This window comes from Lissotriton vulgaris, chromosome 4_1 (assembly GCF_964263255.1).
Source record: "Lissotriton vulgaris chromosome 4_1, aLisVul1.2, whole genome shotgun sequence".
In the NCBI taxonomy this organism is placed as follows: domain Eukaryota; kingdom Metazoa; phylum Chordata; class Amphibia; order Caudata; family Salamandridae; genus Lissotriton; species Lissotriton vulgaris.
In genome coordinates this window covers 673,179,410-673,201,158 of record NC_141691.1, presented here as the reverse complement: position 1 = coordinate 673,201,158, position 21,749 = coordinate 673,179,410, and the positions used below count along the sequence as shown (strand labels likewise).

The 21,749-nt window shown below is 50.5% G+C and overlaps 1 protein-coding gene across 2 annotated transcripts in view; it reads right to left on the bottom strand.

Moving 5' to 3' along the window:
- Positions 1-2,953: 2,953 nt before the first annotated feature.
- The window catches only part of PPP4R1 (protein phosphatase 4 regulatory subunit 1), a 604,307-nt gene continuing 585,511 nt past the window's right edge, over positions 2,954-21,749 (bottom strand). For both annotated transcript variants that reach the window (XM_086964940.1, XM_086964941.1), the window contains exon 20: positions 2,954-4,033. In XM_086964940.1, coding sequence (XP_086821066.1) covers positions 3,870-4,033 — 164 coding nt within the window. In that variant the 3' untranslated portion in view covers positions 2,954-3,869. The remainder of the gene's footprint in view (positions 4,034-21,749) is intronic.

Below are 21,749 nucleotides of genomic sequence, written 5' to 3'. Positions count from 1 at the left end.
ACCATGTTTGTTATGCTTGCACCCTTTAATAAAAATATTTTTGATTTTACACATAAAATTAGCATTACACATGCATTACACCCACAAACACATACATGTCCCCATCTTGTTTCCATCCTGTTTCCTCTCTAACCTGCATAGCCCTCATCACTATATAATTGCACCCTTGTCCACCCCTCCGTCAGTGCCACAGGGTCACCTGGTGACAGGTTGCCATCCTTAAATCCACTCCCAGGCTTCTTCCGATGTAGTAAAGTTTCACAACTTCTCTGGCACTATTACTCGGATCTCTGCTGGAAATAACATCACATTTTCACTTAGTTGCCTCTTGACCTCATCAAAAAAGGTAAACTAAATCTGTGAACATTTGAAGATATGTTCTCATATTTTAGGTCTCCTTGTAGTGATCCTGGTGATTCAAGATATGGGCTCTTTGCGGTGGTTTACCATGTGTTGGCGGGGCATACGTGCTCCTTGCACCTTTTCTTCAGACGAGAAGTTGAAAGATCTTTAGTTTTAAGATGGTGGAGTATCCAGCTCTCCAAAACCCTTCAATGTATGGGCCTTTTGTAATTTCTGGCACTCCAATTACCAAGATGTTGACCTGCCATTATCTTCCCTTTGCATCTTTATGTCCTGTGGCATAACTGCATCTTTTGTCAGGGCATTAACTGTAGAACAGAGAGTTGCCATCTCTTTTTTCATGAGTGAGCATTATGTTTTCTTCACTCTATTATCTTTTATATGGTTTGTGGCTAATTAACTTCAATAGATACTGAATCAGTTATAGACTCCAGGTTATTTTTATCTGACAGCCAATATACAATATTTGAGAGTAGGATCCGTGTCCTAAGTGGATACAGCATCACTACTGCAGCAGGGGGCAACTGTCTGCGGCCTCAGACTTGTTGCAGGGCAGAAATGCTATAGTTATCCATTCTGATGTGCCACGTTGTCTTGGTAGCCCTGTCTTGTTCCATCTTATAACCTAGCAGTCTTCGCATAGCCCTATTAATGTAAAACAATTCCCCTCTCTCCCAGCATACTCAACTACTTGTTCATTCTCTCAAGAGGCAGAGGAATACGTTTAAAATGACCAGGAAAGGTTATTCATTGGCGCCTATCACATGGCAGGGTTCAAGTAGTTCTGTATTCCCCTTGTTGCCTGTCAACTTTGACCCTTCTTAGTTTTAGCACAGTTAATCAATAGCCATTCACATAGGGTTTATGGAACACTTTAACATCCTTCTAATTCATAACCCTCATACCAACTTTCCCATACCCACTGTTCACAGGTACCACTGTAGATCAGGCATATTAAGCCCAGGCACAAGGACATCTCACAGAGTCAAAATCCCTCACAGTCCACGCACAGGTTCTATATTTCCCCAACCCCACAAGACATCGGTGCCTCTATTGCACCTCCCTGCCTAACAAGGCACAAATGGGCAATAGGCAGCAGGGGATATGGAGGTGGATGAATCCCATGCACATTGGCTCCTCTGGTCGTCAGTGGATAATTTTTCTGTCAAGAATCACATACTCCATCTTCCGCACCAGCCCCCATGGACGTGAAAGCGATGAGGTGGTCACAGACTGTTAGGCCACACCTCCACTGAGGCCTGGCATGCGCTCCTCAGTAACACCAATGTAAAAAAAAAAATGGATACTTGTATAGCGCACTACTCACCCGCAAGGGTCTCAAGGCGCTTGTACGAATACCGCTGTGGAACCCATCCTGGCTTTCCCTGTTAGGCGTCCACTCCTGGGCACCCCCAAGGCATCCTTAGCGTTGTGGGGGCCGTTGTGGAGATTAAGCAAGCTATTGCCCAGAGTTGCAGAGTGGGACTCCATGATTGGAATAGGCACCGAGGCGAGAATTATCAGGTCCGTGGAATTTTTTAGCCCAAGACCCGCCGAGGCAGGGAATTGAACCCTGGTCTCGGGCTAGACCTCTGCATCAGGGTCTGCCGCTCTAACCATTGAGCCACACTTCTCCACAATGTCACTCCTCATTCTAGCACTGCTTTCACTCTAGGAGCTCACCGATGCCACACCACACCATCAATGGACAGTAGGCTCAATCAGAGTCGGGGCAGCTGTTTGGCACAGCATACTGAGACTCTGTAATTGGGTTTCTTTAAATCACCGCTGGCTATTTTGTTGCACTGCAGTGAGCGAGGGCTACAGATCTGTATCCATGCAATCAGGGCACTTCCATTCATAATATGCTAATATGTGTTCTTCCTCTGAGTCATCTACTGGATAAACTTATAATGCTAAACATTTAACAGAATATTTGGTGGAATCGGTTTACCCGCGCCGAGAGCTTTAACAAGTCTCAACTTCGTCAAGTCCACGTTCTTTTCTACGCAAATTCCAAATAAGCATCCCTTTTGATTCAGAAGTAACTTTCTTAAATGTGCTATTACTAATCAAAGCATACATGTTTTCATTCAGCCTTACTTAATGCTATTTCATCACCTCCAAGTCAGTAAGTGTGAAGGTTTTCTCTGATCAGCCAATAAATTATTAATTCACCTACACTAACAATACCAAAACATTTGATCTGTTGTATAGGGTCATTAAAGCTTATAAAAGGTTAAGGAAAGAAACATGCAGGAAACGTGCCCGACACCTGAATTTGCCTACCCTTATTTTTCCTTGCAGATTGCAATGCATTGTTTTATCCACAACAAATCTGATTAGTATAATTGATATAAAAATGGAGCGATGCTTAAAACATAACACACCTGTGTTACTTTTGCAAACACAGCAAATTATGACAATTTACATTTCAATCATTGCACAATTTTCTCACCTGCAACCCTCAAAATATAGATCTTTAGAAAATTTCACAATGCACACTGACAATGGCCACTGATGCCTCAATCTCCTCAAGCAGAAGATACAGGCCATTTATACACACATACACCAACAAGCATGGGAAAAGTTTATTGAATCTCATTAATAAATTTTATTTGGACAAGTAGAACTTGGTTCCCAGTAGAGCTTTTAACAGCATGATTAAAGACTGCAACACTCCCCAAGAGTGTTCACAGATATGTACAGTATAAGAAAAAAGAAAGATGCACTTCAGAGCTGATCACAATCAAGTTAAAAATACCTGACTTTTCAAAGTACATGTGCTAATAAATTTCCTTCAGGTCATGACCAGCATGAAAACAATTAGGACACAGGTACTCGCAGCAAAGTTGCTCACTAACATGTACAGCAATATGCTGTATTTAATGTTTAAAACCAGATCCTAGCGTAGTGTTAGCAATGAGCCCTTATGATAAATCCATATTCCTACAACCCCCCAAACCCCATACTTGCACCTCGGATATTGCCCGCATTTAAGGATGGGACAATTTCAATTTGCAGCAAGTGAAAACAAACATCTCCACTTGCCTAAAATCCTTTTACAGTTAATACTGGAAGTCTCCTCATTTGCACTTGTTGTTTGCCTTGGTAACTTAAAACTATATATAGATTTTAAACTGTCCGCACCCCCTACGATCCAAAAAATACCGTAAAAAGTTGTGTCCGTTGGATAGAATAATGATGCAGGCCTTCGTAAGCAACTCCCTTTGAAGACTGAAAACACTCCTCCGCCAAGAATTCATGGTTTCTACAGTTCAGGAAGACAGAAGATTTAAGGCTTCAGCGGCAAAAATAATCCTCTGAGTGTTTTAATTGTTCTTATAAAGTCTTATTCACAAAGTTTTATTACAGTTTTCAAAGCCCTTGTTTGCCAGGCGACCACACTCCTCCCTCTTGTCGCAGGTTGTGCACCCTTCTAAAGAAGACCAATTCACGACGCGCATTCGAAGAAAGATGGTGTAACAGCAACAGTTAACCATGACTTAATATGTGGAAGAGGCAGTGCTCATAGTGTCGTCTGCAATTCTGGTTGTGGCAGGGTGGATACTCGCAAAATATTTCACGTCATTGTCCTGATCCATCTGCAAAGCCATGATGGTTTGTTCCACAGCTTCCTGATGAGAGTTCGCAGAGTTCAGGAAGCAGTCTAAAAAAACAAAAGTTTATAAAGACAAAACTTCAGTACAAATATTAAAGGTAAAATTGCAGCTGTCAGCAGAGAAAACTCACGATGTTCTACTCTTCCAGAAGGAACACCAGGCCTCCTTACAAACAAGCATTTGCAATGCAATAGGTTTCGCATTTACGCAAGTTTCAGCTATTGGCATTGTAAATGACAATGGCTTTTATATACGTTTTAAAAAACAAAACAAATACAAGGCATTGTTATTTATAATGCCCATAGCTCAAACTCGCGTAAATGCGAGACCTATTGCATTGCAAATGCTTGCTTTTCATTTGTAGAGAAGGAAAGGGGCCTGCGCATACCAATCAAATTAGGATATTCAATATTGCAACTCTGTTATTGGTACTTCTAGTGCACCCTTTCACCTCATTATCTACCAGCTTACCCCTCTCTTGTCTAAGTGAGCTCTGCTTTGTCTAGTTGGAGATTGGGCCTTGTGGATCTAGGGTTGCACCACTGGCTGGTCACTAGTGTGGCTGGCATGCACCTGCACTAGGCCCAGGCCCTTGCAGTGGTACAGGTGTGCAGGTAGTAAGTGGCCCCAATCTCTGGACAAAGACATTATGCCTCCTTCCACTGGCTCTCATTTCCCACACAAAAAGAACAACTTGTGCCTGAGCTGGGACAACAACTTATTTTCATAAAAAGAAAAACATTAAGCAGTCCTGCACCCACAACCCCTTCTTCTGTCTTCTTTGCAGCCTCTGAGGATTGTTTAGGTCTGGGGTGCGGTTTAAGGCCAAAAATGGGACGTGTATAACAAAGTGTTATTCTCTAGTTTGTCTCCTCTTACCTCTCCCCAATGCATGGCTTTGTCCCTGCCTCAGGTTTCTGTAGCAGCCTAAAACAAGCATTTGCAATGCAATAGGTCTCGCATTATTAAAGTTTGAGCTATTGGCATTGCTAATAATAATGCAACACCAATAGCTCAAACATTCGCTCAAACTTTAATAATGCGAGACCTATTGCATTGCAAATGTTTGTTCGCCCACTGGCAGTGCCACGTTTGCACATGCCTTGCTGTTCCTTGCCCTGACCCTCGCAGTCTCCCTTCCTGAGCATCTGCCTGATTTATTGAGGGAAGTGTCACTGAAAGTTGGAAAACATTTGGCTAAGACAGAGTAGTCTCCACTGTGGCCAAATTGAATGTCCTCCCACATTTAAATGGGACGGGCAGATCTTCATATTGGTGGTATGTCGACTTTGTCGTCATTGCAAAGGAGTATAAATGCCACCATTACATAAATCAGGCTCTTAGTTTTCTCACAGATGCTCTAAGAACAACAGGTATGCTCAGACAGCGGTCCTGTGCTCACTGTGTGTAGGACTCAAACTTTACCTCACTTGTGAGGTCAAAATAGTCTGAAACTAGGTAGCATCCCCCTCTGGAGGGGACCTGGCCTGGTAGTTTAGGAGCGACGCCCCTCTTGAAGCAGCACAACTTTGACTTGCATATGGCTAGTCTCTGAGTGGAGTAGTCTAGGGTCAAAAAATGATGGGCTGGAATCATTGTGTTGGCTGGTACCGCACTAGATAAATCTCCTTCTTCGCACCCTGTGCTGGACCTCGGGATTGAGATCTCCCTCTGCAGCCAAAAACAAAGTTCTGCATAAAGCGCCCTCAGTGGCGTAGGTAGACCTTTGGCTGCCCGTGGCGGCCCCGGTGTTTGCAGGCCTGCGACGGCTGCAGGTAAGAGCGGGGCTGCTGGCGATCCCTTGTGATGGCCACAGATAGGAGAAGGGGTGGGGTTCTGGCAATCCCTGCGTTTGCCATGACGGCCACAGGTAAAAGCGGCCACCGCCCCCAAAACTTGTGCCGCTCGGGGCAGCCCACCCGTGTTACGCCATTGAGCGCACTAAATGCTCCTCGGGCAAGGTCACACTATTATTGCTAAAATTTTGTAATGAATAAAGCAATTAGCGCAAGATAACACAATGTCGCTAAGTTAGCATTGGTATGCATTGATATATTGGACAGTTTAGACTACATCTTTTCGCCAGAGACGTTTTAAGGCATGGGCAAAGTGGGATCTGGCCCAGGGCCCCAGACTTTCAGGTGGGCCTTGATAGAGCCAGCTCTGTCCTTGCACTGATGATCTTGAATAATGCTTAAACAGATGGTTTTAAATACCGTTTTAAAAAAAATTATGTGATTGAAGTGTGAGAGTCTATTACACACATTTTGCAGCAAAATGTGGTGTTTGTTGTATGCAACACCCATAAAAAAGTTTTTCTATCACAACAGGACCTCAACTATGAGAAATGGAAGAGCGTCACAGAGATTACTTACAGTAATGTCAGTGCGCTGCTGCTGTGGTACAATGTTGAAAACACACTTCACTGTTCCTGAATATTAGATGGAAACACATTTCGAATTTGGTCGAGTGTGCATGTACACTCTGAGACCTGGCCAAAGATGGAATGAGAGGTTAAACTAAATCACAAGTTCAAACCTGTTCTGAACAGGGCCCACCAAAACTTTAGATGACCCTGCTTTCGTCTGCTGCTAGGGCCTAGGAGTCACTTCACACTCGTAAATGTGGGTATTCAACATTCTCACGCCTCCGTGTGCGGGACATCAAACAACACAAGATGTTAACCTGTGGATGAAAAAGTCCCAGCGTGACGGTTGTCGCATTTTCTGTTTGCTTTCAGTGAGTCATGGCGGTGGAGTGGCCGAGCTCGTTTGGCTCAGAATGGGCGACAATGCGGCCCCCGAGGCGGCGGCAGCTCCGTGTGAGGAGTTCACGGCCTTCACTCTGCCCGGTCAGAGGGCGTGTGTGCCTGCTAAAGCCTCGCCGGGAAACTGGCAGTGATCGCTCGCATCGTGCTTCCACAAAGCCCTTGGGATCCCCTCTGTCCGCGCGTCACGTCCACATTGTCTGCCGTTGACGCCTGATGTTTATCATATGTGAGTGATGGTAAAAGAGCTCAGCGGGTTTATGCACCCGTTGTGCAGATCTGTGCTTCACCTGTAAGACACCGGTTCGAATCCAACCACCAGATAGCGCTCCTGTCATAAATGCCTTAGCGCATTGACTTTAAGCATTTAAAGTAACTCCAAATGAATAATCCGGTTTTGGTGGCAGGGTGTTTTGATCTATTTATTTATGCATGCTTTTTTTTTTTATATAGCGCGTACTTTACCAGGTGTGTGCAGGAATCGGTCCATGGGATGTGTGTGTGATGGGCGAGGTCTGCCCCTGCTGAGTGTAGTAGCAGACCCTGACTTGTGTGTGCTGCTCACAGATCTCTGCCAAAGGTGTTCAGTGACAGCCCCTGGGGCTGCGCGTGCAGTGGGGGGCCCTGTATGGAGGATGCCGCAGCTCGTTCAAAAGTGGTATTTGCAGCTGGGGTACTTATATGTGTGCAGAAACGAGTCCCTGTGTGGTGCTTAAGTAAGGTGTTTTGTATGCTGTGTGCAGTGTGGATCCTCTGGGGCCTTTCTGCAGTGCGGGGCCTCCAGCTGCGTGATGTTTGTAGTATCCGGTGTCTATTAGGGTGGTGTCCGCAACAGCCGAGATCTATCCCATGTGGGTGGTTGGTGTGTGCATCCCAGGTATTTATTAATTTTTGGTATGTTCAACAAGGAGTTCCTGCGCGGTGTGCGCAGGCACCTGTGTGGCGTGAGCAACTGTCGTGTCTGTTCTGTCTGATGGTGTCTGTGACCCAGTGGCAGGGTATTTTGGGGCGATATCTATGTGCAGCAGTAAGTCCTTCTGTTTACGCATTCACAGCGCACACCTCTGCATGATGTGAGAAGCAGCCGGTACCTGGATGGTGTGCGCAACAGGATAAGGCTGTGTGGTAAGTTCAACAGAGTTTTCCTGTGTGGCGTGTCCAGTGCGTAAACACAAGTAGGGTTTGACCAATAGCAGGTGTGAGTCTGTCTGTGGGATGAAAGCAACAGGTGTCGGGTGGTCACTGGTGTGTGACTGTGCAACAGGGTATGCCCATGTGTATATGTGCAGCAGAGTCCCTGTCTGGTGCGTGCAGTGTGGTGCTTTCACAGCGCAAACATTTGCGCAGATATCGTGAGGTGTGTGCAGCAATGTATGCCTGTGTGCATGTAGGTTGCGTGGTGCCGCCGCGCGCTGCAGGAGGAGGGAGAGGTGATCTTCCTGTCCCCCGCCGAGGCCGCCTACATCGCGGAGCACGCCCGGGAGCCCGGCTGTGGCGAGGTCCCGGGGGCCGAGGAGGCGCGGGGGCGGCCGACGCCCTGAGGGCACCCGCTACCCCATGAACAACCTGAGAAGGGCAGCGAGCAGGCGCTGCTGCACCGCTATGGGGCGGACGAGAAGCCCTACCTGAAGGACAAGTCCTCCACCACCGTCTACTTCCAGGGCGATAAGGCCAACAGCCAGCGGGAGATCGTCCGCCGCTTCATCCACAGGACCACCCAGGTACTGCTGCTCTCATGCGTGCGGGCATTTGCGCACTGCGCGCACCAGACGACACAACAACATACATACACACAGGCATACTTTGGTGTACACACTACCCAGGTACTGCTGCTCTCACGATGTGCAGGCGTTTGCGCGGGCCTTCTTCTGCAGGCCACATGATCCGGCTCAGCTCATGAGACGCGCAGTCTGCTCAGGTTTAGTCTGGTGTTACAGAGACTCTGTCCTCTTGTGCACCACTCCAGGGTGCTGCAGCGGCCCTTGAAGCCAGCAGATTGCTCTTTGTAATCTTTCTATTTTTTAACACATATTTTATTCAGTTTTAAGGTATTTATACTTGCCGTACAGTATATGCTTTGATAAGTATATGTTCAACAATAGGGATACTTGATTTTACATATCCAATCTTTCAGCTCGTCCAAATATGGCTAGGATAGAAACATGCCATTGTGTCTTTACAGCTATTACTATCTATCAATTAGTACATACGTGTCAGGATTCACTTTTTAAACGAGCAACGTGCTGAACTCCAATCCCCCTAACCCTTGCAAACACATATTAAACAAGAGTAGTTAGGGTATCACCGCCGCCGGCCTGAAAACCGGAAGTTTGGTAGCGTCACGCTTGTCGTGGGGCGGGACTTCAGCCTTCTGCGGGAAGCCCGCGCCCACGGAGTGCGTGGCCAAGAGGAGCAGGAGCCCCGCGGTGAAATCAGACGTAAGGAGGAGCAAGCAGAAGTGGCGGCTGAGGCCGCCAATGCAAGTGCGGGGCTCCCATGAGTGAAGGAAGCCCCGCATGTGCCAGGTGATGCGGAGGAGATTACACCAGAGCAGTGACAAAAAGGGGTGTGTGTGTGTGTGTGTGTGTGTGTGTGTGTGTGTGTGTGTGTGTGTGTGTGTGTGTGTGTGTGTGTGTGTGTGTGTGTGTGTGTGTGTGTGTGTGTGTGTGTGTGTGTGTGTGTGTGTGTGTGTGTGTGTGTGTGTGTGTGTGTGTGTGTGTGTGTGTGTGTGTGTGTGTGTGTGTGTGTGTGTGTGTGTGTGTGTGTGTGTGTGTGTGTGTGTGTGTGTGTGTGTGTGTGTGTGTGTGTGTGTGTGTGTGTGTGTGTGTGTGTGTGTGTGTGTGTGTGTGTGTGTGTGTGTGTGTGTGTGTGTGTGTGTGTGTGTGTGTGTGTGTGTGTGTGTGTGTGTGTGTGTGTGTGTGTGTGTGTGTGTGTGTGTGTGTGTGTGTGTGTGTGTGTGTGTGTGTGTGTGTGTGTGTCTGCTCGCTATTGCAGGAGGCTGACTTGCAAGCGGGACAGGAGATGTGCACAGCGCATGGCTGTACGTGCGCGTACACCTGCTGAAATCGCTGGATAGCTCTGCGCGTGCCCATCTCCTGTCCCACTTCCAAGGCAAGTCCCTAACAATAGAGTTCGCTGGAGACAGCGCTTACGCCAGGCTCGACCTAAAAATGGCTTGCCATGAGTAATAATCAGAGAATGGACAAACACAAAAGCTCTTCATTAGAGGGTGTCCGGGTTCATTTATTTTTGGTTTTCTACCTATGGACTTGGTGCTGAGGGACGACAATAGGCTTTACAGGTGTAAATAAAGAATTCTGATGGATACTTCTAACCTTAAGATTATCACCAGACTGGATTCTGAAGTGAATTCAGCATAGCTTCGGTGCACCATTAGTTGGAGTCGTGTGGTTCCACACAGACTCAATTCTGCTCCGAAAATGATGGCTGCAGCCACATACAAGCGCCAACCAATCTCGCAGACGTCAATCCCATTAATTCTGCATCTTTATACAACCTCAATTGGTGGTAAAGGAAGACCTCCTGAAATGGGGGCCCCCTCCCCTCTTCCTCCACCTGTGGATCTCGGAACACGCCATCTGGGTATAGATCAGCGAAGGTGCGAATTTGGGCGCCTCCCAGGGTTCTCGCCACCACGAGCCTCCAAGCAGGCCAGCATCGGGTTATGCTTCAAGGAGATAGCAGGCGCATACAGAAGTGGGAGTCTGGCTCGCCTTTGCAGTTCGCGCCACGCCCAGCATAAAGTATTAGCGGAATCCACCTCTGTCTTGGGATGAACGTGCTTTTGGTAAAGGGCCACCGCCAGGGGCGTGGGTGCCAATGAGTCTAGCTCCACCGCCACGTGTGGCTGATAAGGCGCCGGCTAGGCCCAGAAGTGCAGGAATTGAGCTTGTGCACAAAGAGCATATAGAAGCATGTCCGGGGTCCCCAACGCGCCCTGTCTTAATGGCAGGGTCATCAAAGCCCAAGATACTCTGACTTGACCCCCCACCCACACCAAGGAAAGCAGGTGGGTGCGGAGACATGTAAAGAAGTGTTTAGTGAGCGGAATCGGTTTATTTCCGAATAAGTATAGGAACTTGGGGAGAACCACCATCTTAGCTAAAGCCACCTTTCCCGCAGTGGAGATCGGCAATTTGGACCAGATCGCCACCTTGCTCTCCAGCCAATCGAACTTTTCAAATACTTGGCACTTAGGGTAGACAGGGTTGTTGGAGTATTATTAGGGTAGACAGGGTTGTTGGAGTATTATTAGGGTGAGTGGTTGGCTTACATCGGTTGCCAGCTTTCCAGAGCACTTCTCAATTCCCCTTCTCTTGGTTCTGATGCAGTCATGATTGAGAAACATCAGCACTCCCTGATATGATCGGTCACTACTGGAACACAAAAGATTGCTAATGTATGTGTGAGACTAAAAGACGGATGGTGAAGTCCACATATTTGCCAGTCCCTACCCACTGTTCTTAGCCTAGGCTTCTTTTCCCATGATTACGTCCTTCTCTGTCTTGCACTTCTCAAAGATAGTAGAATAGACAGGCAGCACTCACTCACTGAAGCATTCAGCTTGTGCAATATAAGGGTGTCTTTCACTGTCTTGTGATTTAATATCGGGCATTGTCAGCTTTGGGGACTAGCAATGCCCCAGCTCCCGTTGCGGGCACTATAAATTAGATCTCAATTTTCAAGCGCTGGTACCCGTGTATGGTGTTTGATTGGAGGGGTGGGGCGGGGGGAGGAGGGAGGGGAGAGAAGGTGGCTTTGTTATTTGCACATTTCATGAGAGTCGTCTTCTCTTTTGCTCCCCTATTAACTACCCAGCCCTCTGCAATGTCAGCCATTATGCTACCTAAGGGCAAGAACGTATAATAGAAAGGCAGTAAATGGACTGGTCAAGTTGAAGGATGGGCCTCAAATGGAAAGGAGCGTCTCTAGGGAGATGTTATTGGTCCGTGGGTGAATCTGGAGAGGTGCACACTCCTTAACAATGCAATTGGACATCCCTCATACATGTAATGGCGAGGGGGCATGTTCACAACAATGGTGCCTGTCTGATCTAGTTGAGAGGGCACGCAAGTAAGAACGCATCTCATTCGGTAATATAAGCATTCTAACAAACCAGACGACCTACTTGCGAATAGTTCCCCTCTTGTTATCCGCCTAATTTAGCAGCTCAGACCCCCACCTGCACAAGTCTGGTCAATAAGCTGACTTCCAGCACATAGTTATCTGCCGACTCGCAAGAATCAATGCCAAATCCATAAAACGGTCCGTTGCCTTACTAGCCACTGCATGTTCATGGAGGACCAACAGCACAGGCTGGGGCTAGGAACGAACCCATTATCAGTAGCTACATTAACCACCTGAAGGACCGTGGTACAGAAAGGCACTAGCAATGGATATTCCTTTACCATATGAAAGAAGCCTGCATCATCAGCTGCACATCTAGGGCAAGCCGAAGTAGCCATTGGGAACACAGAAGACATGTAAATGTAAATGTACATGTATTTATATAGCGCAAATCGCCCACATCGCAGGCATCTATGCGCTTGCTTATGGAACCCGTCCTGGTATTCCCCTGTGAGATACCCCGGCAGGGTATCCACAAGGTGAAAGCCAGGCATCCTGCCGCGAGGGGCCGTTGTGACATGCAATGCTTACCATTGGCTTTGTGGTTTTTAACTCATATTTTCTTGCTTTCTGTTTGCTTTTCACATTTGCTGGCTACTTGTTTTTGGCTGCCCAACTGGAGTTCATTCTTTCCATTGCCCAAACCCTATTTACTGTGTTCTTCCACCAGTGCTCGATTTCTGTATAGAGGCCTTTAACACCTTGACCGCGGCGCAAATTCCACCGCAGTGCTGTTGATAAAATGAGTGGGCGGGGTTCGGACGGCCCCCGGCTCTCCTCCACACACGCCCACTGTGACGTCAGCTGGCCGGGGGGTGTACGACGCATGGAACAGGTTAAACCTTGTTCTTATTTTGTCACATTTGCTGAGCAGTCAAAGACAGGTCAATCATAAGGCTCTGTCTTACAAGGGAGGTTTATGTTTACTTTTCTTTCTCCGACTTCAAAGTGAGAGGATTTGTGTGAATCATGCTGGCTAATAGGCGTGTGCTTGAGGAATGCTGTATGTTGCTATTTGTTTTTCTAGCATACAAAAATGTCTGTAAAGGAACTGTGCAGATATTTCAGAATTAGAAAAGCACAAATGAAAAACATTTTTGATGACTCTGAAGTGTGGTGGAAACAAATATTTTAGTATGATTATAACGCCTCAATATGCTAGGTGATGACAATTCCAAAAAGATTATCGTTTGTGCGCTATTTACTTTTATCAGTAAAACTCTACCCCACTCTACTCTGCAACACTGCACTGTACTCTGTACCACTCCACTCTACGTCAGTACACTATGCCACTCCGTCCACTGCAATCTACACTGCACCACACCACTATTCTACACTGCTGCACTCTAAGCCACTGCACTATACACCTCTGCACCCAAAACCAATACACTCTAGGCCACAAGGAAAGGAGTTGATTACACGTACACTGGCTGAGCCTTCATTATTACAGGGATTCCAACAGGGAATAAAAGAAGGACTACAACCTGTACCCCTCTTCCCCTTCTCCACAGCTTTAGGAACTATTGGAAAGACACTGATGAACCCTGATGAAGTTCAACAGAACTTGAACGAAACGTGTTGGCTGGCTACTTTAGTTTGTGAATCTTACATTTTAAAGTTGGATTTAAATAAATGAAAGTTTTCTAAAAAACAGACTTAAGCTTGTTGATTTCTCTCTCCGAGGGTGCACCAATCAATGAATTACTTCTAAGTATTAATCTAAGCCACTCTACACCATTGAACTTCATGTCACTTTACTCTGCACCACTCTACTTTGCAACACTGCACTCTCCGTCAATGAACTCTATGCCACTCCACACCGCTTTACTCTGCACTACTGCACTCTATGCCACTGCACTTTAATCTGCACCACTCTACTACACTCTATGCCAATACACTCTACACCTATACTCTGCACCACTCTACTCTATGCCAGTGCACTCTACTAAACACAACTGCACTCTACACTACTGCAGTCTACCCTGCATCATTTAAATCTAGGCAACTTCACTTTACTGCGAAACAATCTACTCTCTGCCAGTACACTCTAAGCCAATCCACTCTATGCCATTGCGCTCTAAGGCACTGCACTAAACCCAGCACCACTCTACTCTATGCCACTACACTCTACTCTGAAACACTATGCCACCGCAGTCTAAGCCACTCCACTGCACTCTCCACCACTGCATGCTACGCCATTCTACACCATTGCGCTCTATGTCACTGCTCTCCACTCGATTCTACTCTGCACCACTGCACTCTACACCACTGCTCTCTGCACCAATCTAGTCAGTACCATTCATCTATTCCCACACTACTGTACTCTGCTCTGCATCACTCCACTCCATTCTAATCTATTCTGCACCATTGCACTCTACATCACACCAGTACACTGTACAACTCTGTACTTAATGTGGCAGCACTTCACTATGCCATGCAACACTCCACTCTGAAACAATCTACTCTATGGCACTGTAATCTACCTTGCCCCACGCTACGCCACTGTACTCTACACCTAGTTACTCAAAACTGAGCACTTTATGCTAATTACGCTAGCCACACCCACTGGGAAGGAGGGTCTGCGAGAGGAACCCCCCCAGCCTGGACATAACAGAGGGTCCCACCGGGGACTAGTCCAACGGACAGGGTGAGGAGCTCCATCCCCCCCAGGCAAGGAGTACCCCTACAAGCAGAACACCACCAACCCGAGGGGGGTGGAGGGGGTGGGGGGGGTGTGGGTGGGAAGAAGAAAGAAGAGGAAGCCTGTTCACACTCAACCGAGGAAATAAGGGCAAGGCAAAAGGGGAAGCCGAAGCACCCCACGCCCATACAAGGCAACAGACCCTCCATCCACGGCAAGGAAGCGGAAGATCAACCTAGAGGCTCAGAGGAGACAAGTGAAAAAGAAGGCAAGCCCCCCCCCCCCCCACCGGGGACACACCCTGCGAAGAGGGCGGCTGAGCACACCACGGCCAGAAGTCAAGAGACCGGACAGAACGGCACCAACAGCAATAAGTAGTCGGATGCAGAAAGAGTAGCCCGGGGCACCCAGGAAAACCGGGCAGGCTGCGCCTGAAAGAGGGATGATCACAAAATCCATCTCAGCCCCCAGGACAGAGAACATGAAGGTGAAGAAGGGCCCGTGCACACCTCAGAGAGGGGCCCGCACTGACGACCCAAAAAGAAGTAGAACCAGAGCCACGATGCCAGGCCGCAGACAGACCAGGCGAACAGCGCAACAACCCAGGAGAAGGACACCCTGTGGCATCTCAAAAGCTTTCCAAATCAGCAATAAGGGAATTGCACCTGCAAAGTACATAAACGCCATGGAGAGCAGAGGCACGAAGGCAACCACAACTCCCCAGCCTAGAACAAGCTATATAACAGCTACCATTACCCCACATAGGGTATGTTATGTCCCAAGACATGGGAACCCTCTTAGGAAGAAACTTCCGCAGCAGAGGACAACAAAGAGCTGCGGGTAAAAACCCCAGCGGAATGCTTGTCAAGCAGCCAAAGAGAAAAAAACCATACGGCCTAATCTCAGGGCCAACCTGGTGTAGATAACCCAGAACAAAAACACACAGTGAAGAAGGGCCGGCCAGCAGCCAACAGAACCACAGTCCCAACAAGAGGACTCGAATGCACATGAAGCACACAGATGACACAACTGGGACGACCCGCCCAAACGAAAGAAGAGCACCCAAAGACCAGATCAACTCACAGTCACTGACGAGGGAGAAGAAGGAGGAGGAGGCCGAAACACCACCAAGAACCTCCGGATGGCCGAGCCTCCCGAAGCCAAGCATGGAAGCGAAGGGCAACTGAAGAAGCCATGGCACGATCAAGCACCTCCGAGATGTCCAGATCGGAGTGAAGAATAAACGCAGCCAGCTCCCGGCCATCCAGCGCATGGTGCCAAAAATCAACTCCAGCATCCTCCTGAGAAGCAGCAGATCCAAGAGACTCGACCGAGTCCCACAAGCAAGAGGTGGCCCTAGCCAACACAAAAAGGGTTAAGGGCCCGCAGTGGTCAAAGCGAACATATTGCGCCCCCAAGAGTCCAGAAAGTGGGCCTCCCCTGATGGTGGAGGCAGGCATGGAAAGGCAAAAGGGGACTCAGGGTGGAGGGAAAGACACACCGGGTCACGCGGTGCTGGAAGGTGCAGGTGCAGAAGGTGTTGGGACACCGGATCCCCGGTGGCAGGGCGCCCCCAAGTCCCAGCCAGAGAAGAATGGAGCGAACCCTCAAAGGAAAGCAGCTTCTCCCTCCCACCAGAGCTCTGGTGGAGAACTTCCAGAAGATGATCCGCAGGGAAATGTGCAGCCGGATCACCCATGCGCAAAATACCCACCGTGGAAACAGCGCGAGCGAAGACCGCACATGCCTCCGTAGGGCCCCGTGGTGGGGAAAGTAGCTCCTCCGTAGGCGACTGCTTCAAACTAAGGCGGCTGTCTAAGGCAATCGGAGTGGGGAAGGGCCAGGTCCGGAAAGGAGAGAGGGACCGAGGAGTGGGGGACCTGTGGCTCCTCCGGCAAAAACCACAGCCGTCGCAACGGCGAGGAGCCATCCTTTGATAAAGTTGGGGGAAAAACCACGACGCGGCGGCCAGTCACCGGCGAGGATGGCACCAGCAGGCACCCAACCTCCGGGGAAGAGGGTGTGTCCGAGGACGAGTCCACGACCCGACGCCTGTCCGGTGCCGTAGAGTCCGCAACCTGAGGCAGGAGGTCATTGTCTTCCAGCGCCAAAGAAGACGCCGGACAGATCGTCTCCACACCACACGGCGCAGGAGACCAGTGCTGGGCTGGAGCCGAGGCAGCTAAGGGACGGCTCTGACTCTACCTCTGACGAGGCAGCCGCTTGCGTGGAGGGACGAGAGGGTCACGGGGAGTGACAAGCCAGTGGCCCCACCAAGGCCGACTCGACCTCCAATGAGGCAGCCGCCTGCGTGGAGGGAAGAGAGGGGCCTGGGGAGGGACGCAAGGTCCCCCCGCCAGCTTCAAACCATGATGGGGCAAGGGGAGTCCGACGACTCGGTGGCGCCGCCGTAGCGGTGTCACCGCGGCCTCAGACAAGATCGCTGCCTGTCCATAGAGACGAGAGGGGCTCGGGGATGCGACCCGAGGCCCGGCGACCTCCCGTGACACCAGAGGGACTCCCGCAGGAGTTTGCTGCTAAGCAGAGGCGCCGTGGTCCGAAGGAGGGAACCCCGAACGGCTGCACCCCAACGACACCACATCCTCCGAGCCAGTCGGCGATGCCGCGGAGAGCCCCGCAGAACACAAGGGATCAGTCTATGTCCCAGGAGGGAAAGGAGGAGAAGCCAGTGAGGCCTGCAAAGCCGCCGCATAATCCTCCATCTGGGCTCTCGACGCACCCTCACCGGGAAACGGTGGATAGGGGGATGATACGCGGAGCCACATCACCCTTGACCCTGTCACCAGGTAGGTCGCCCCCCTTGCCACCACACGGTCCTCCCTGTGCTGTGTGCATCCCCGCTCTTGGTGCCACCTCGCTTCGCCGCCTGATTGCGTGAGTCCCCTGCCCTCAGGCCTTGTCCCAGTCACTGCTGCCTTTGTGACTGATTGTTTTTGCTGTATCTGCTGTACTCTCCTCTGCATATCCCTGTGTCTTCTGCCCTTTGTGCCCCCTGGTTCCCCTTTACCTTCTTTACATTTTGTGCCCCTTTCCTGCGTATTACCTTGTTGTTTTCCCCGTCCTAGCCCTCTGTTTATTTCCAGCCGCTGCTCCCTGCGGCCCCGCCCCCGCCGTTCTGATTCGCCACCCCGATCCCGCCTCCCAGCTGCTCCTCCCTCCCACAGCCCTTCATATGGAGACCGCGAAGCGGAAGCGCGCAGGGGGCACGCAACTGGCGCGCCTAAGGCAAGCCCGTCTGAGCCCGTCCGCGTCAGGACCGCGCCCAGCGCCAGGACCCCTGGCCCCCGCCGCACCCGACTGAGATACAACTCCGCCGCCCTCATTGCACTCAACACCGGACGAACACCCGCCTGCTACCGAGCCACCCCGAAGCGAACCGGCGGACCCTTCACCTGCCAAGCCTGCAAATACACCTGCCTCCGATCCTGCAGACCACCCACCGGACCCCACAACAACAACCACCACCTCAAATGCATCCTCCTCAACACACGCTCCGTTCACAAGCACGCCGTCGAACTATGGGACCTCCTCGATACAACAGCACCGGACGTCGCCTTCCTCACGGAAACCTGGATGAACGCCTCCTCGGCCCCCGACATCGCCATAGCCATCCGGACAGCTACAAGATCACCGGGAAGGACCGCTACAACCAAACCGGAGGAGGAATCGCCATCATCCACAGAAACACCATCAACATCACGACCATCACCGAAGACACACTCCCCGCTGCCGAACACCTACACTTCCAGATTCTCACCGACCCCAAAACCACCCTTAGAGGAACGCTCATCTACAGACCCCCGGGCCCAGGCACACAATTCAGCGAAACCATCGAAACTTCATCAGCCCGCACACCCTAGCCTCACCAGAATACATCCTCCTTGGGGACCTGAACTTCCACCTGGAGAAAAACAGCGACAACACCACCACCACCCTACTCGACAACCTCTGACTCAAGCAACTGGTTAACACCCCCACCCACATCGCTGGCCACATGCTCAACCCCATCTTCTCCGCCAGCAACCAAGTCTCCTTCAGCCACTCCACCGGACTACACTGGACCGACCACAGATCCATCCACTTCACCTTCAAAAGACTACATCCCACCACCGCACGCAACAAATCCCCCGCAGATGCTGGAGCAAAATTCACCACAGACCAGCTCCTCATCGCTGAGCCAGAACCCGCCAGAACCCGCCAGCCCACACCGCTGACACCAACAACGCAGCCCACAACCTCGAACTGTGGATCACCAACTGCGCGGACGACCTCGCACCACTGAAGAACCCCCCAGGCATGTCCGGCAACAGGAAAATCTTGTGGTTCGCAGACACCATCAAAGAATCAAATAAATCCTGTCGAACACTCGAAAAAACCTGGCGCCACGAACGAACTACAGGAAACAGGACAGCCCTCAAGATCGCCACCCGCGAACACCACCAGCCGATCCGGACCACCAAAAGGACATCATTCAAAGAGGGACTAGACAACAACACAAACAACAGCAAGGAACTCTTCAACATCGTCAAGGAGCTCTCCAACCCCAACGCCAGCAACAACGACATCACACAGTCACAAGAACTCTGCAACTCCCTCGCCACGTTCTTCCACCGAAAGATCGCAGATATACACGACAGCTTCGGACCCCAGACTCCGCCTCCTGTCACTAAACCGACGACCCCTACCACCACCCTCAGAGCTTGAACCCACATCAGCACTGAAGACACCAACAACTTCATGAACTCCATCCACTCCGGCTCCCCCTCTGACCCATACCCCCATCATATCTTCAATAAAGCCGACACCATCATCGCACCTCATCTCCGGTACGTCATTAACAACTTCTCCACGTCAGCCACCTTCCCTGAGAGCTGGAAGCACGCAGAAATCAACACCCTACTGAAGAAACCCACAGCTGACCTCAAAGACCTCAAGAACTTCCGCCCCATCTCTCTTCTTCCCTGCCCGGCCAAAGTCATCGAGAAGACCGTCAATAAACAGCTGACTGCTTTCCTCGAGGCAAACAACTTGCTCGACCCATCCTAGTCTGGGTTTCGAGCCAACCACAGCACCAAGACTGCCCTCATCGCAGCCACCGACGATATCAGGACCCTGATGGACAACGGAGAAACAACCACCCTCATCCTCCTGGACCTCTCCGCAGCCTTCGATACCGTATGCCATCGCACCCTAATAACCCGCATCTTCAACACTGGGATCCAAGGAAAGGCCCTGGACTGGATCACCTCGCTCCTCTCGGACAGAACCCAGAGAGTCCGCCTCCCTCCCTTCCGCTCAGAAGCCACCGAGATCTTCTGCGGCGTACCCCAAGGCTCCTCGCTCAGCCAGACCCTCTTCAATATCTACATGAGCCCCCTCGCCGCCATCGCACGCAAACACATCAACATAATCTCCTATGCCGACGACACCCAGCTGATACTCTCCCTCACCAAAGACCCAGCCACCGCCAGGACCAACCTGCAGGAAGGAATGAAAGACGTCGCAGAATGGATGAAGCTCAGCCGCCTGAAGCTGAACTCAGAAAAGACGGAGGTCCTCATCCTCGGACATTCCCCATCCGCCTGGGACGACTCCTGGTGGCCCTCAGCACTGGGCTCCGGGCCAACACCCTCGGACCACGCAGGCAACCTGGGATTCATCCTGGACTCCTCCCTCACAATGTCCAGGCAGGTCAACGCCGTCTCATCATCATGTTTCAACCCCCTCCGAATGCTCCGAAAGATCTTCCGGTGGATCCCCACCGAAACCAGAAAGACGGTCACCCAGGCCCTAGTAACCAGCCGACTAGACTATGGAAACGCCCTATATGCCGGAACCACCGCCAGACTTCAGAAACTACGACAACGCATACAGAACGCCTCTGCGAGACTCATCCTTGACATCCCTCGCCACAGCCACACATCCGCCCACCTGAGAAACCTGCACTAGCTCCCCGTCAACAAGAGGATCACATTCAGGCTCCTCACCCATGCACACAAAGCGCTCCACGTCATGGGCCCGAATACCTCAACAACCGCCTCTCGTTCTCCAACCCGCCAGCTCCGCTCCGCCAGCCTCGCCCCGCCACCGTCCCACAGATTGCAGAACCACTGCCGGAAGATCATTCTCCTACCTGGCAACCAAAACATGGAACTCCCTCCCCGCACACCTACGAATGATCCAGGACCATCTCACCTTCAGGAAACACCTAAAGACCTGGATTTTTAAGCAGTAGCAGCACCCCCCACCCCCTCGGCGCCTTGAGACCCTTACGGGTGAGTAGCGTGCTCTATAAATGTTTTGATTGATTGATCATCCGCGGAGAGCCAACACCCCTAACAGGCCGGAAACCAGCCCTCGGGGACAAACTGCGACACTAACAGAGGAGCCACGCTCTTGCGGCTTAGGAGAAGGATGAGGAGGACGACGACCGTGTCGAAAACCTTCCGCAGAATGTGATCGAGGTGGCAAAGTCGATCTAGACATGCAACCCTAGAGAAGTTTCATCCGGTGCTCCCGCCGCGACTTAGGCTTCAACTGTTGGCACGCCTCGTAATCAGTGGAGCCGTGATCTTCCCCCATAAACCACATGCAAGTCAGGTGAGGGTCCGTCGCCGACATCAGACGTCCATAAGACTAGCACGTCTTAAAGCCCGTAGGCATTTGCACACTGTTCCCACAAACACGCACAATAGCGAAAGGGAAAGGCCTAAACAGGCCTGGAGCACGAACCGGATGCGCGTTGCATGCGGAAATGGCAAAAACTGACGTAGGCACGCCGAGGTGGGACTTATGTGACCTCGCGGACGTCGCCTGGGCGGAGTCTCGTGATGCCGTCCCTCCAGCGTGCAGGGATGCTGGGCAACAAAATTCCGGATACAGTCTTACGCCTGGGGATAATTCTACGTTAAGGAATCTGCGGCTAGTAGTATCTATCTGATGAGCCTTTTTATTGAGATGAGGGTCTCTTTCAGTAAACCAACAGGCGCCAGACTCTGCCAAGTCTACAGCAATAAAAATGGGGGCAGCTCGCCAAATCATGTGAGAGGCTACCATGTTTGCATTCGGCATAAAACGGCAATTTTTTGCTAACCGCTGAAAGAGGCGGCCCATGCCAGTGCCAAGAAATTTGCTTGTTGGATGATGTTTTTTGAAAAAATAAACATCACGTTGATGTTAGCCTCAT